This window comes from Falco peregrinus, chromosome 9 (assembly GCF_023634155.1).
Source record: "Falco peregrinus isolate bFalPer1 chromosome 9, bFalPer1.pri, whole genome shotgun sequence".
Lineage (NCBI taxonomy): Eukaryota > Metazoa > Chordata > Aves > Falconiformes > Falconidae > Falco > Falco peregrinus.
In genome coordinates, this window is record NC_073729.1 from 19971771 (window position 1) to 19983952 (window position 12182).

The 12182-nt window shown below is 63.5% G+C and overlaps 1 protein-coding gene across 4 annotated transcripts in view; it reads right to left on the reverse strand.

Moving 5' to 3' along the window:
- SYT7 (synaptotagmin 7) overlaps positions 1 to 12182 on the reverse strand; it is a 31348-nt gene that overhangs the window by 1445 nt on the left and 17721 nt on the right. Inside the window, exons 5-12 of one of the 4 annotated variants that reach the window (XM_055813361.1) lie at positions 11933 to 12148; positions 8472 to 8840; positions 6413 to 6538; positions 3369 to 3504; positions 2573 to 2843; positions 1983 to 2152; positions 1368 to 1482; positions 1088 to 1287 (exon numbers count right to left, since the gene is read on the reverse strand). In XM_055813361.1, the coding sequence (XP_055669336.1) occupies positions 1088 to 1287; positions 1368 to 1482; positions 1983 to 2152; positions 2573 to 2843; positions 3369 to 3504; positions 6413 to 6538; positions 8472 to 8840; positions 11933 to 12148 (1603 nt within the window). The remainder of the gene's footprint in view (positions 1 to 1087; positions 1288 to 1367; positions 1483 to 1982; positions 2153 to 2572; positions 2844 to 3368; positions 3505 to 6412; positions 6539 to 8471; positions 8841 to 11932; positions 12149 to 12182) is intronic. The other 3 variants (XM_055813363.1, XM_055813364.1, XM_055813365.1) reach the window with 3 other exon arrangements.

Sequence of the window (12182 nt, forward strand, 5' to 3'; positions counted from 1 at the left end):
CCGCACCGGTGCGGGGCTCGCTGCTAATTATGCAATCAAAAGTGATTAGCAGGCTGCTGGCCATGGCGGGGTGGCCAGGGTGTGAAGGGCATGCTCCTCTCTGCCGGCAGCACCACCTTGTTCTTGTGCTGCAACACTCCTGGTGGCTTTAATGCAACGCAGAGATACCATGGGCACTCTGTCCGTCCATGGGCACTCTGTCCGTCCACGGGCACCCTGTCTCTCAGTCCATCCATCCTGCTGGCACTGGGCTCCAGGCGCAGCCGTGCCCGTGCCGTGTCTCCTCGGGGCTGTGCCCACACCGGGGATGCCGGCACCTCTGCCCCTCTCCAGCAGCCTGTGGGGCTGAGCGCCTGTGGCCGCCCTCTCCCAGGTTTATCCCAGTCTATGTGTTTGCTTGATTACAGCGCTGTGTTTGGGGATCATCGACTCTCTGTGGTGAGCGGTAATAACAGAGATTACTGCGCTCGTTTGTCATCGTTACCCTAACGAGCAGAGAGCTGGATGGATTTAACGTAAATCAAATCAAGAGGGGATGAATTCCTCCGTTCCTGTCACCAGGAGGTGGTAGGGAATCCCGGTGCGGGGATACGGGCTGGGGTCTGTCTGCTGGTGGGCAGGGACCCCAGGGACTCCCAGCTGAGCCCCCTGCCCACTCCCTGCTCTCCCGCAGCCGGGGACGGTGCTGCCACAGGGGGGCTCCGGCTCTACCTGCCACCGCGGCACACCGGAGCCATCAGGGACTTCGATTTTTGCCTTGCTATAAATAGATATTTGGCAGGTTGAAGCTCACCCCTGGTGCAGGCTGTGCCGCAGCACGGTGTGAGGCATCGCCACGCTGGATGGGGCGCACCACATCGTCCCCCTGCTTGTGCCGGGTGAGTCCTTGCTGCCACCCACCACGGCCGGGACCAGAGGTGGCTGGAGAAAGCCAGCACCAGGGGACCTGCCACACTCCACCTCACTCTCCAGCTTGAGAAGGTACCAGATGCCATCAGTCAGGGACCCGGCTGTCCCCTGGCTGCCATCCCTCAGCAGGACACGTTGCCAGGGTCCCTCCACCGCACATGAATGCCATGGGACCCACCTTGCCAATGACATCGTTGCGGCTCAGCCTGTCCTTGTCCATGACGGTGATGACGATGGTTGTCTCGCGCAGCCGCTCTGTGGGGATGTCAAAGGCAAAAGACTCGTTGAAGACGGGGTTCAGGCACCGCTTCATGACCACTGTCTTCTTCTTCTCCACCCGCTTGTCCTTGTACATCAGCCACACCTTCACATAGGGGTCTGGGGAGACAGGAGTTGCTCTCAGCCCCAGCTCAGCATTGGGCAGTGCTGCCCGGCACGGCAGGAGCTGGGGCTCATACCTGATGTGCCCCCGATGTCCATGGCTTTGAGGTTACGCGCTTTGATGATGTTCACCACAATGGAGTTGGCAGAGGGGTTGTAGCACAGCGACAGTAGCAGCTCCCCACGACTTCCCTGTGGGACCCACAGAAGCCCCTTAGGTGGGTGCTCCAAAAACACCCACTCCTCACCACGGCACCCAGCCCAAGCCCTAATGGGGCACCCGATGCCCTCGTGTCCTGCTGTGGGAGTGGGGTGCTGGGCTGGGACCACAAGAGGTGTCCCAAGGGTGGACTTTGGGGCTGCGCAGAAAATCAGGGCAGGAGGAAATGGGGCCACCCCCAGTGGGATACTTTGTGGTCTTGCTGGAGGCAGGAGAAAAAGAAAACTTTCATTTTAGATCGATCTGAAATGGCTTGGTTTGACCCAAAATGAGACACTCACTTTGGGCTACTTAAATATAAAGATCTGGGAAGACAAACTTCTCCATCAGATGTCAAACCTCCTCACAAAGCAAGAAACATCCCTGTTGGGGTAGCAAGAGGGTGGTGGTCCCATCAGGACACCACAGGGATGGGAGGTAGCCTCCCCTTGAGGACTGTCCCCAGGGGGTGGGAGGGGGACCAGGCCCTTACACTGCCATCGCTGCACGGCTTCAGGTCCTTCCAGAAGGTCTGCATCTGGGTGAGGTCCACCTTGTTGAGAGGGATGGACACCTCCCCAATGGGGTCATTGCGGCTGAAGCGGTCATAGTCCAGGACCTGAAGGTACAGCACCCGCTGCACCACCTTCTCGTAGGGGAACCCTGTGCCAGAGAGGGAGGTGATGAGGAGCTGCTGCAGCTGTGCCGAGCAGCACCCGGTGCCGGGGCCAGTGTCGGCACCACCCATGACCCATGCTGATGGGGAGATGTTGGCACCAGGCAGCGGACAGGGAGCAGACCATGGCACAAGTGACTGATGGCAGATTAATACCCCTGTGTGCACCCACTCATGGGTTCCTTCTGGGGGTAAGGAGCCTCCCCCGCCATGTCCCCTTTATGGGATGCAGAGCAAACACCTCCAACCTGGCCTTGATAGCTTGTCCAACCCATCTCACCACCAGCTTGAGCTGAGTTGAGTCCCATCAGCTCAATCTGAGCTGATCCAGCCCAGGAGGGAGGACAGAGGGTCCCACAACCTCTCCGCTCCCACCCTGGTCCACTCCAGCCCATCCAAGCCCCTACCTTCAAAGAGGAAGGTCTCATTCCAGTGTGGGTTGAGGTTCTTCCTCTTCACCTTGGTCTCCAGCTTGTGCTTCTTGTCAGGGAGCAGGTAGATCTTGACAAAGGGGTCGCTGGTGCCGCTGAAGTCCTTGGCTGGCAGCTCCTGTGCCTTCATGATCTTGACAGTCAGGGTGGACTCCTGGAAGTTGTAGCCAACGCTGAACTGGATGCGGCCCAGGTTCTCCCGGCTGACACCATCGTGGCCCTCGTCGTCCTCGGAGCCTGGGGACAGCTGTGGTGGTGGGAGAATGGCAGCAAGCACAGTGTCAGGGGGCCAGCGAGGGACCACCAGCGGGGTCTGCACACCCCCGTTCCCCCACGTTTTGGCACCCGAACTCAGTTCACACCAGCAGCTGACCCCCAGCTCTGCGAGCTGTCAGAGGGCATCAGCCTCCTCCTGGCTCCCCGCCACCACCGTCGCCTCAGATGACTCCTGGCTCTGCACCATATATCCTGGGGATGGGGAGGTCAAGTAACCAAATTCCTCCTGACAGCCTGTCCCTCATGTCTCCGGCATCTCTCCCTCATGCCAGCCCAGGGGGGATGGCCGCGGCGTCTCAGCTGAGCTGAGGCTGTGCCAGCTGCGGCGCCTGGCTGTGACAGGGACATGGCAGCATGGGCTGGGGCGTGCCAGAGTGCTTGTGGCATAGGGTAGGCACAGGGAAGAGCCAGGGGAGTGCAAGGAGGTGCCCAGGCAGTGCCCAGGGTAGGATGCCATCCCTAGAGAGCCCGTCCCCAGCACACTCCATGCACCCACCATGAGCATCTCGCTGGTCAGGGAGTTGACCAGGTCGGAGACGGAGGAGCGAGGCTCTGTCTTGCGGTCAGACTCATCATGCGGTGGCTGCCCGGGCACCGGTGCTGTGTTCACCGCCTTGCCGCCAGCCGGCAACCTGGGGAAAGAGAGGCAGTAACTTAGAGGAGAGGGGCCAAGAGCCATGGGTGAGGCAGCGAGGGACTCCCCGGGCACCCTCTCCCAGCGGATACTGCGCCTGGGCTATGCCAGATCCCGATGGAGGCTGCAGGCTGGGATGTGGGCAGAGCTGGACTGCAAGGATGCCCAGGGCTGTGCCACCGGCAGCAGCCCACCAGCCTCCCCGGGCAGGGGGGCCTGGCCGGTGCAGGCAGCTGGTTCTGCCTGCGCTGCCCCAGGCAGGGCTGGGTGCCAGCTGGTGCCCTGGGATCTGTGACATGCCACCTCAGAGCTCGGCAGCAGCTCCCACACTGCCCACGTGCCCCCCTGGCCACAGAGCCCCTGGTGATGCCCGGAACAGCCATCCAGCCCTGCGGCTACCTGGCCCCACCAGCACCTATGGCTCTGGCTGCACCTCACACACACACAGAGCCCCTCTCCATCCGGGTGGGAGCTGGGTACGCAGCCACCCCACCGGTGCTTCGTGCTGCGGTGTGGACTCGGTGCCCAGCGCTATCCAGCCCCTCTTTCCTTCTGCCATGGAGCCCCCAGTGATGCTCTGCCGCTGGGACCGCTGCCCCGGCTGTCCCCGCACACCCTGGCTGTCTCAGCTGGATCTGGAGGGGCCGTGCCGATGGCTCCCGGCTGGCTGCAGGACAGTGGGCATGGTGCCAGGAGGGAGCAGCCCGGTGGGAGGGTGGGCAGCCGGGAGCTGCGGCAGGCACACGGACAGAGCAGCAATGGAGGCGGGCGGGCGCACACCGAGGCCACGCTGCCACAATGCACAGGGACAACAGGGGACACAGGCACATGGCAGCAAGGATGGGGCAGCCGTGGCTGCCAGGGTACAGACAGACCCAAGAGGGAGAGGACTTGCACACAGACAGGCACCCCATGATGCACCCCCACACTCCCACCTGCTGCGGCTCCTGCCTGAGCTGAGACACAGTGATAAACCATCAAACTGACCAACAGGCGCAGCACTGCCAGGACACGCACACCGCGGTGGGCAGCACGCCGCCGGGACGGCCTCAGCATCGTGGTGGGCTCAGCGGGCAAAGCCACAACGCATGCCATGAGACACCCACCGACACGCCAAGCACACGCAGACACACGCTAATGGGGGGGGACGACACGACACACGACCTGAGGCGATGGGACAGAGGCACACGCCGTGGCACGGGGCGGCAGCCCTCTTGCACACCCGTACGCATACAGAGCTCGCCCGCCCCAGCGGGACGGCACCCAGGGAGGACTGCAGAGCCCAAGGGAGCTGGGGAAGCAAAGATAGGTTAAAAACAGAGTGAAAATGAAGGCGGAGGGGCCGGCGGTGGGGCCCACTGGAGGCGCAGGTGGAGCCATGGGTGCCAGGGTGGTGGCACACTGGCGGAGGTCGTGGACAGAGAGAGAGCAGGAAAGAGCAAGAGAGAGGAGGAGCAACGTCATCCACCGCCGGCCTGCCGGGAGGGAAGGGGGAGAGAGGAGCAGGGAGGATGGACGGACGGAGAGTGGTTAGTCACTGGGACAGGAGACACGCCGAGGCGCCGGGCTGGAGCTGCCAGGGATGGGCTGGAAGGAAGAAGCTGAGAAACGGGGATGCAGGAGACGTTTTGAGGCAGAAGAGCAGGTGGCCAACAGTGCTGGATGGGCAGGCGAGAGCGGAGGGTACTGGAGCCCGTCCCCTCCACTGGCTGAAACCCCCACGTCCCACGGGGCCCAGGGGGATGGGGAGCAGGGGGAGATGGAGGTGGGGAGGCCATGCGTGCGCCGGGATGCGTCTTTCAGACCAGCGAGCTGGGGGGAAGTGGAGAGCGGGGTCTTGCTGCGGCACAGCCACCCACCCACCCGTCCCCAGCAGCCAGCGTCCCTTGTCCCCTCGCCTGGCACAGGGCAGCCAGCACGGTACGGCACGGCGGCCAGCGCTCCCAGCAGGGACCGGCTGCGCAGCGCAACGCTGGGGAGGGAAGTGCTAAAAAGATAGAGCGAAACCAAGCGGAGCAGGGTAAAAATAGCCGGTGGGCGAGAACGGTGCCAGTTCATTAACACGCCGAGCACACGGGGAGGCAGCACCCGCTGGCTTCACACCTCCTCCCCGCTCCGGAGGGGATTAACACCCGCTCCCGGTGGCACAGGGCCCCTCTGCTCCTGCCAGCCCTCGCCGGTGGCTGTGGCTGGGCTCTGGTGCCGGTGCCAGATGTGGTGCTGAGCCTTCAGCACCCCAGGAAGGCAGGGAGCAGCCGGAGGCGAGGCTCTGTGCCACGCTGCTGTGCAGTTTACTTGGAGGAGAAAGGGGGGGTAATGCATCCCCCCAGCCTGTTGTGCCTGCTCTGCCCCTGGCTCAGCCGTGGGGCTCAAGCACACGCCACCACAGGGATGTCCCCGCATCCCCAGGGGGGCTGCCCAACCCGCGCCGAGCTGTGCTGGGCTGGAGGTGGTGGCAACGCAGTGCACGAGACATGCGTTGGGATGGGATGCGGCTCAGCTGCTGACACAGCATCATCGGGGGGTCCCCCAGTGTGTGTGTCCCTGCCGCTGCACCCCGTTCTCCACCCAGCACAGGGGCTCTCCCCTGCCCCACTCCCGAGCGTGCGCTCCCCAGCATGCAGCCAGGGCGGGGGGCTGGTGGCCAGGGATGGCAGGAGGGAGAGGGCAGGGAGGGAGGAGGACGGGATGGGGGTCCTCTTGGTGCCGCTGCTCCAGAGGCAGAACTGTGGGTGCCGGCGGGGGAGAGCTGCAGACGTCACCGTGCCCTGCTGCCCGTTGGGCCACCCTGTGCCGCTCCAACCTTCGCGCTCCATGAGGCCAGCCTCCTCCTCCTCCTCCTCCTCCACCCTGGGTGAGGCCCTCGTCTCCTCCTCCTGCGGGACTGCCCTCGTCCTCGCTCATACCTCTTGTCCCCCTGAGCGTTCGGCTGGTTCGGCTGTGTCCCAGCAGGTTGCAGGTCGGGGATATTGGCAAAGTCATCTTGCTCTGAGAGTCCCAAAACCAGGGATAACACCACCATCCGGCCTTCCCTGCCCAGGCAGCCCCGCAGGCAGCGGGAGAGAGAGAGAAAGAGAAAGGAGAACACAGCATCAGGCAAGGAACTGGCAGGAGCGGCGGCACCCTGTGGTCCCCTGACGGCGAGGGGACCCCGGCTCTGCCCACTGGTCCCTGTGCAGGAGGCGATGTCCGGGATGGGTGCAGAGGGCTGTGGGGAGAAAGGTGCTAGCTCCGGTGGGCCCAGCACATGTGGGTACTGCTGCCACCCCTCTCCTCCATCGGTTCAGGCAGGGAGGGTGCCAAGGTCCTGCCAAGGGGGGAGAAGATACTGAGAGGAGCTGGGGACCAAGGGACAGCACGAAGGGAGCGAGGTCCCAGCAACCTTCCCTGGAGGAGGAGATGGCAGTGCCATGGCTGAGGCTCTTTGCCCTCCTCCGGCGCCACCGGCGCAGCCTCCCCAGGGCCCATAACCGCATTTACACTGTGGCGCCGGGGAGGCAGGCGGGAGGGTAAACAGAATAAAGAGCAAAAGCAAAGTTAATGGCTTCGGAAAGCGGCGTTGGTAAATGGCAGAGGCTCCTCCGTGGGGAAACTGCATGCTGGCTCGGCATGTCTTGGCTCTGTGGCTGCTCCCCCCCTGCCAATTAAGACTGAACCAGTGCCGATGCTGGGTAAACAGAGAGGAACGTGACCCTCGGGATGGCTAATGAGCCACATCTCCACATCGGGAAGCCAGCAAATGGAGCTGGTGAGGAACCTCTTGATGGGAGAAGGCAGAGTCGGCATGGTGCTGGGCTGGCAGAGCAGAGAGGGGCACCAACCGGCTGGTGGTGAGGAGTGTGGTTGGCAGCCAAATTCCTGCCTGATTTTGGCTGGGGTTTGGCCAGCCAAAAACCTAACTCTGATGCAGAAGGTGCTGTGCTGACTCACGCAAGGGCCGAATCATCCCTGTCCCCCCTGACCCTGAGCACTACCAACCTGCAGGAAGCACAGCTGGGACCTCAGCATCCCCTCTCCTGGGGTGCCAGGGGGCAAAGAGAGGCCGGGGGGCACTGGGAGGACCCCAGGGTGGATGGAGGTGGAATTAGGGGGACACCAGCTCTGCAGAGGAGTGACAATGTCATGCGCTGAGATACGGCAGCAGCACGGGACTCAGATTAGTCCTCAGCATTTGAAGTTTGAAAGCCAGCACTGATAGAGGAGATAGGGTTAAGCCAGATTAAAGATCACACGGCTCTGGCAGCTCGGAGCTGGCTGCCCCCATGGCCCCCAGCCCGAGCGGAAGGCAGCCTGACAGGCAGTGATATCAGACGGTCACCCTGCTCAGGAGCCACCCTTACCATGGCTGCCCGCCCCCGCCCTTCCCCGTGGGGCAACGTCACTCCTTGGGGACCATGCTGGTGGCTGTCCCATGGGCTGGAACATCCCTGCACTCCCTGGGGACCAAAGGGGACCTGGGCACCCACATCGGCCGGTGATCTGTAGCAAAGTCCCAGGGCAAAGCAAACTGGGGGAACGTGTGAGACCCTTCCCAGAGCCCCCAGCCTGATTGAGCCACCCCTGCTCCCCATGACGGGGCCAGAGGGGACCCAGCTCTTCCTGCCAGCCATGGGCAGTGTTTCCCCAAGGTGGTGCCAGCTGAGCAGTTGTGCCAGGGCGAGCAGAGCACAGGGTAGAGGAGAAGGCAGAAGAGAAGGCAATGCAGAAAGCAAGGGAGAGGGCAGAGGAGAGCGCAGAGAACAAAGCAATGGAGAAAGCAATGGAGAGAGCAGAGAGCAGAGGAGAGGGCAGAGGAGAGAGCAGAGAGCAAGACAATGGAGAGAGCAGAGGAGAGCGCAAAGGAGAGCATGACAGAGAGAGCGTGATGGAGAGCGTGTGATGGAGAGTGCGCGATGGAGAGGCAGAGAGCACAACAGAGATCAGAGGACAGCACAGTGGAGAGAGCAAAGGAGAGCGCACACTTACAGGAAGGACTTCATGTCCAAGCCGCGGTTGCGGATTTGCCCCACCACATGGTCCCAGCTGCCAGGATTGGAGCGGCTCCGGCCACCAGCCATCCGATGCTTGGAGCCGGCGGCGATGCCCTGGCGCGCCTGGCCGCCGCGGGAGCCCCGGGGGTTGCCGGCGCTGGCGGAGGAGCCACTGTGGGCCTGGAGGTGGCCCAGGCTCTGGCTGGTGGTGGGCTGGCTGTGGTTGGCGCGCTGGTGCTGGCTGAGGGGTTGCTGCAGACTTTGCTGGCGCATGAGCGTGCGGGGCCTCTGGCATTTGGGGTCGCCTGCTGAGGTGGGGATATACTCAAGGGTAGTGGCTGTGGACAAGGTGGAGTCCTCGAAACTTAGGGAGAGGAAGGGCAGAGGAGAGGAGAGAAAGGAGAAGAAGGTGAAGGGGCAAAATTGGAGGAAGGAAAAGAAGAGAGTTAGAGAGAAGATGCCCCAGCGCAGGGAGCGCTCCGGCAGGGGCCAGCGGATGCAGCGACCGGTTCCTCTGCCTCTTGGCCCCGGCTTGGCCTCGCCGGCAGCACAGGGCTCTCGCGCCGCCACCATCTCACCCATCCTGCCTCCCAGGCACCGTCCCGGGCTGCTGGAGGGCTCGGTTGTGGCACCGCAGCACCCAGCCGGCTGGGTGCCCTCCCGCTCCCGCAGCTGCTGCGCAGCCAGCACCTTCCCAGCACGCCGGCCGACTTTGTCTGCGAGCTAATTAGGCTGCTGCGCGAAGGCGAATCCCGCGGCGCCCACTCACGTGCTGCCAGCCAGCCCGCCCCGTCCCCATCCCTCCCAGCCCACCACCCAGCTGCCAGCACCGCCGGGTCTGGCATCCCCCATCCTGCGGGACTGAGCCCGCTGGGGGTCCCACAGCGATGGAGGAGCCGAGGCCGCCGTGGTCGTGGCATGCCAGCAAGCCAGCTGTCCCCAGGGCCAAGCCAGGCTGCCAGCAGCGAGCAAGCCCACTGGGATGGGAGTCTGGCCGTGCTCCTGAATTGTAGGATGGGGGTGATGTGGATGTGGCCCTGGTGGGACAGGGAGAGCAGAGGAGCCCAGCGCTGGGCTGGACGGGCTTCTCTGGCCAGCAGAGAGGGAAGAGCAGTTGAGAGGCTGGCAGGGGAAGCAGTGGTGCCCATCGTTGGCCATGCAGCTGGCCCCACGCTGGGGCAGCAGCACATGCGTGGCACGGCCTGTGCAGCTGGGCAGGAGCCCCAGGCACGGCGCTGATGCCCACAGCAGCCTGCAAAGCTATGGCTGCGAGACCAAGGGGTTCAGCCAGCCTAGCAAAAGTCCTTGGGGGTCCTCGATGCATGACGGCATCCCCCCACCCAGAACCACCACACTGCCTGGCACTGAGGAGTTGCCTTCAGCAGCAGCCACCAACCCTACCCCAGTCCCTGCACTGCCCGGGGACGCTGGGGTGCTGGCTGAAACTGCGTAGCGAAGCTGTGCCGTCGTGCATTGCCAGCAGCGGGGGACAGGGAGGGAGAGGGGAAAGATAAATAGCTTTTAAAATAAAATGATAATTAAAAAAAAAAAAAAAGAGGTGAAGAAAGAGCAAAAGGTGAGTGAGAGAAAGAGAGGAGAGGGAGGGAAGTTGAGAGGAGTGGAGAGCCAGGATGGATCTCGCCCCGTGGCCGGGGTCAAAGGCACACAGGGCACTGCCCAGGCGCTATGCCGCTCCCCCCACGCCTGCCGCCGACCTCCTTTTGCTTTCCTATCAAATCCTAAATTAGTTCAATTTACAACCTCTCAGTCACAGGAAACTAAATCTGGCTCCTCTCGGCGCGGCGCCAGCTGGAGGCGCGAGCTCCTGCCAACACCGTGCCAGGCAGCAGCACGCCCTGCCCGCACACCCTGCCTGTGCCCGGCCGGGTGCCCCCATATCAGGGGAGCGGTACAGCAGCCAGCCCCCAGAACAGCCCCCCCTGAAGACCCCAGACCCGAAGACTCTGCGCAAAAGAGATGCTGAAAGGGAGGAAGCTTCACCAGCAGCCTCCACATCCCCTTAACCCTGCCCTTGCCTCCTGTGCCAGCCCAGCGTGCTGCAGCGGCTGTCTATCCATCGTCCGTCTGTCTGGCCCCGGCCCCTCCAGGCTCTGAGGTGACCAGGCAGGGCAGCAGAGCCCGTCCCCACGCTGGCATGGCACGGCTGCCAGTGCAGCCCGGCTGTGAGTCAGTGAGAGTGGAGGTGCCGAGCGGCGCGCGGGCGCGCGTCTGTGGCTCTCGGCACGGCAGCTGCGCGATGCCTTTTCTTAGCCGGCCTTCGCACATCATGCCAGAGGAGCGCGGGCTCCTGGCAGGTTTCACTTCGCCGCCGAGACTGGGTATGGCTGAAGGCTGCGCAGCTCCCCCTCTTCCTCGCCTCTTCTTCTCGCTTTCCAGCAGCCCAGCCGGAGCACACCAGCATCATGCCAAATGGGTAGCTGTGGCTCCAAACAGCAGCGATACCAATCTTTGGGCCCCCAGGAGGCATTTGGGATTTGTCCAAGGTGGTAGGACTGGCCTTTCTCTTTTGAAAAGGTTTTCTTCCCACTGATGAAGCTGGAAGCAGCAGCAGGGACAAGGCACGCCAGCCTTGGGAAGTGCCTTTGCCGTTGCCACCGAGCTCTCCAAGGATGCTGAGGCCGCTGCCAGGACCTACTGGCTATTCAGCCACGAGCACAGCACTTGGGTTGCCGCACAACCAGGGGCTGCTGCGTCCCAGCGTGGGGAACCGAACCAGAGCCCAGTAATACAGGACGAAGCCCACAGCCATATAAACTACCTCCATCTCCCCCCACAGAGCTATGGTCACTGCCAGCAGCAGAGGGTCTCGCCGAGACCCCCACCCAGCCTGCCTGGGCCATGAGCCCTGCAGAGTGTGACAAAACTTCAGGTTTTCCCTTAAATCTGATAAACCACCAATCTTCCCCAAGTGTCGCCCAGCGTCGGTTGGTGGAGCCACAAGTGAGGTGCCAGCGCCAGGTCTCATGGCTGTGCCGTGGGTCAGGGGAGTGCCACAAAGGAAAGAGGCTAGCGATGCCCCGCACCATCCCTGATGGTCACATCCCAGGGATGGGGACATGGCAGAGCAGCTCATGCCTTTGGGCCATCACCAAGATGGTGCCAGCTGCCCTGGAGAGCCTCACCGGCGGTGCCAAGGCACTTTTCATCGGCATTGAGCAAAGCCACCTTTGGCGCTGGAGCACCCAAAGGCGCTCCTCCTGCCCAGCTGGGGCTTGAGCCCCTCAGCCTATTCCTCCACTCCCCCCAGCTGACATGCTGCCGAAACACCACGGGGGGCCTGGGCAGCTCCTCGCCTCCCTCGGCATGGTGGGCCGGGGGGTCTCTTGGTGGCCCCCGTCCAAGCGCAGCCCGCAGTGGGGAGCGGGTGCCCGGGCACGCTGGCAATGGTGGGGGTCCGTGCCGGGGTGCCGTGCCGGACCATGTGTGCTCACTCACTTGGACAGGCTGAGCTTCCCTGCGGCCAAGTGGCTCTGCACTGTGTGCCAGCGGCCGCGTGCCGCCTTCCCCGCGCTGGGCTCGCTGTGGGCAGAGATGCTGCTCTTCATGCCGTCCTCGCCGAGCCGCTGCTTCTCCCCAGGGCGGCCGTCACGCTCCCCCGCCAACCCCGCAGCGGCCGACGCCGTCAGCTTGGCCCCTGATAACAGAGAGCCACTGGGCCAGGCCGGTGGCCAGACCCCCCCAGACA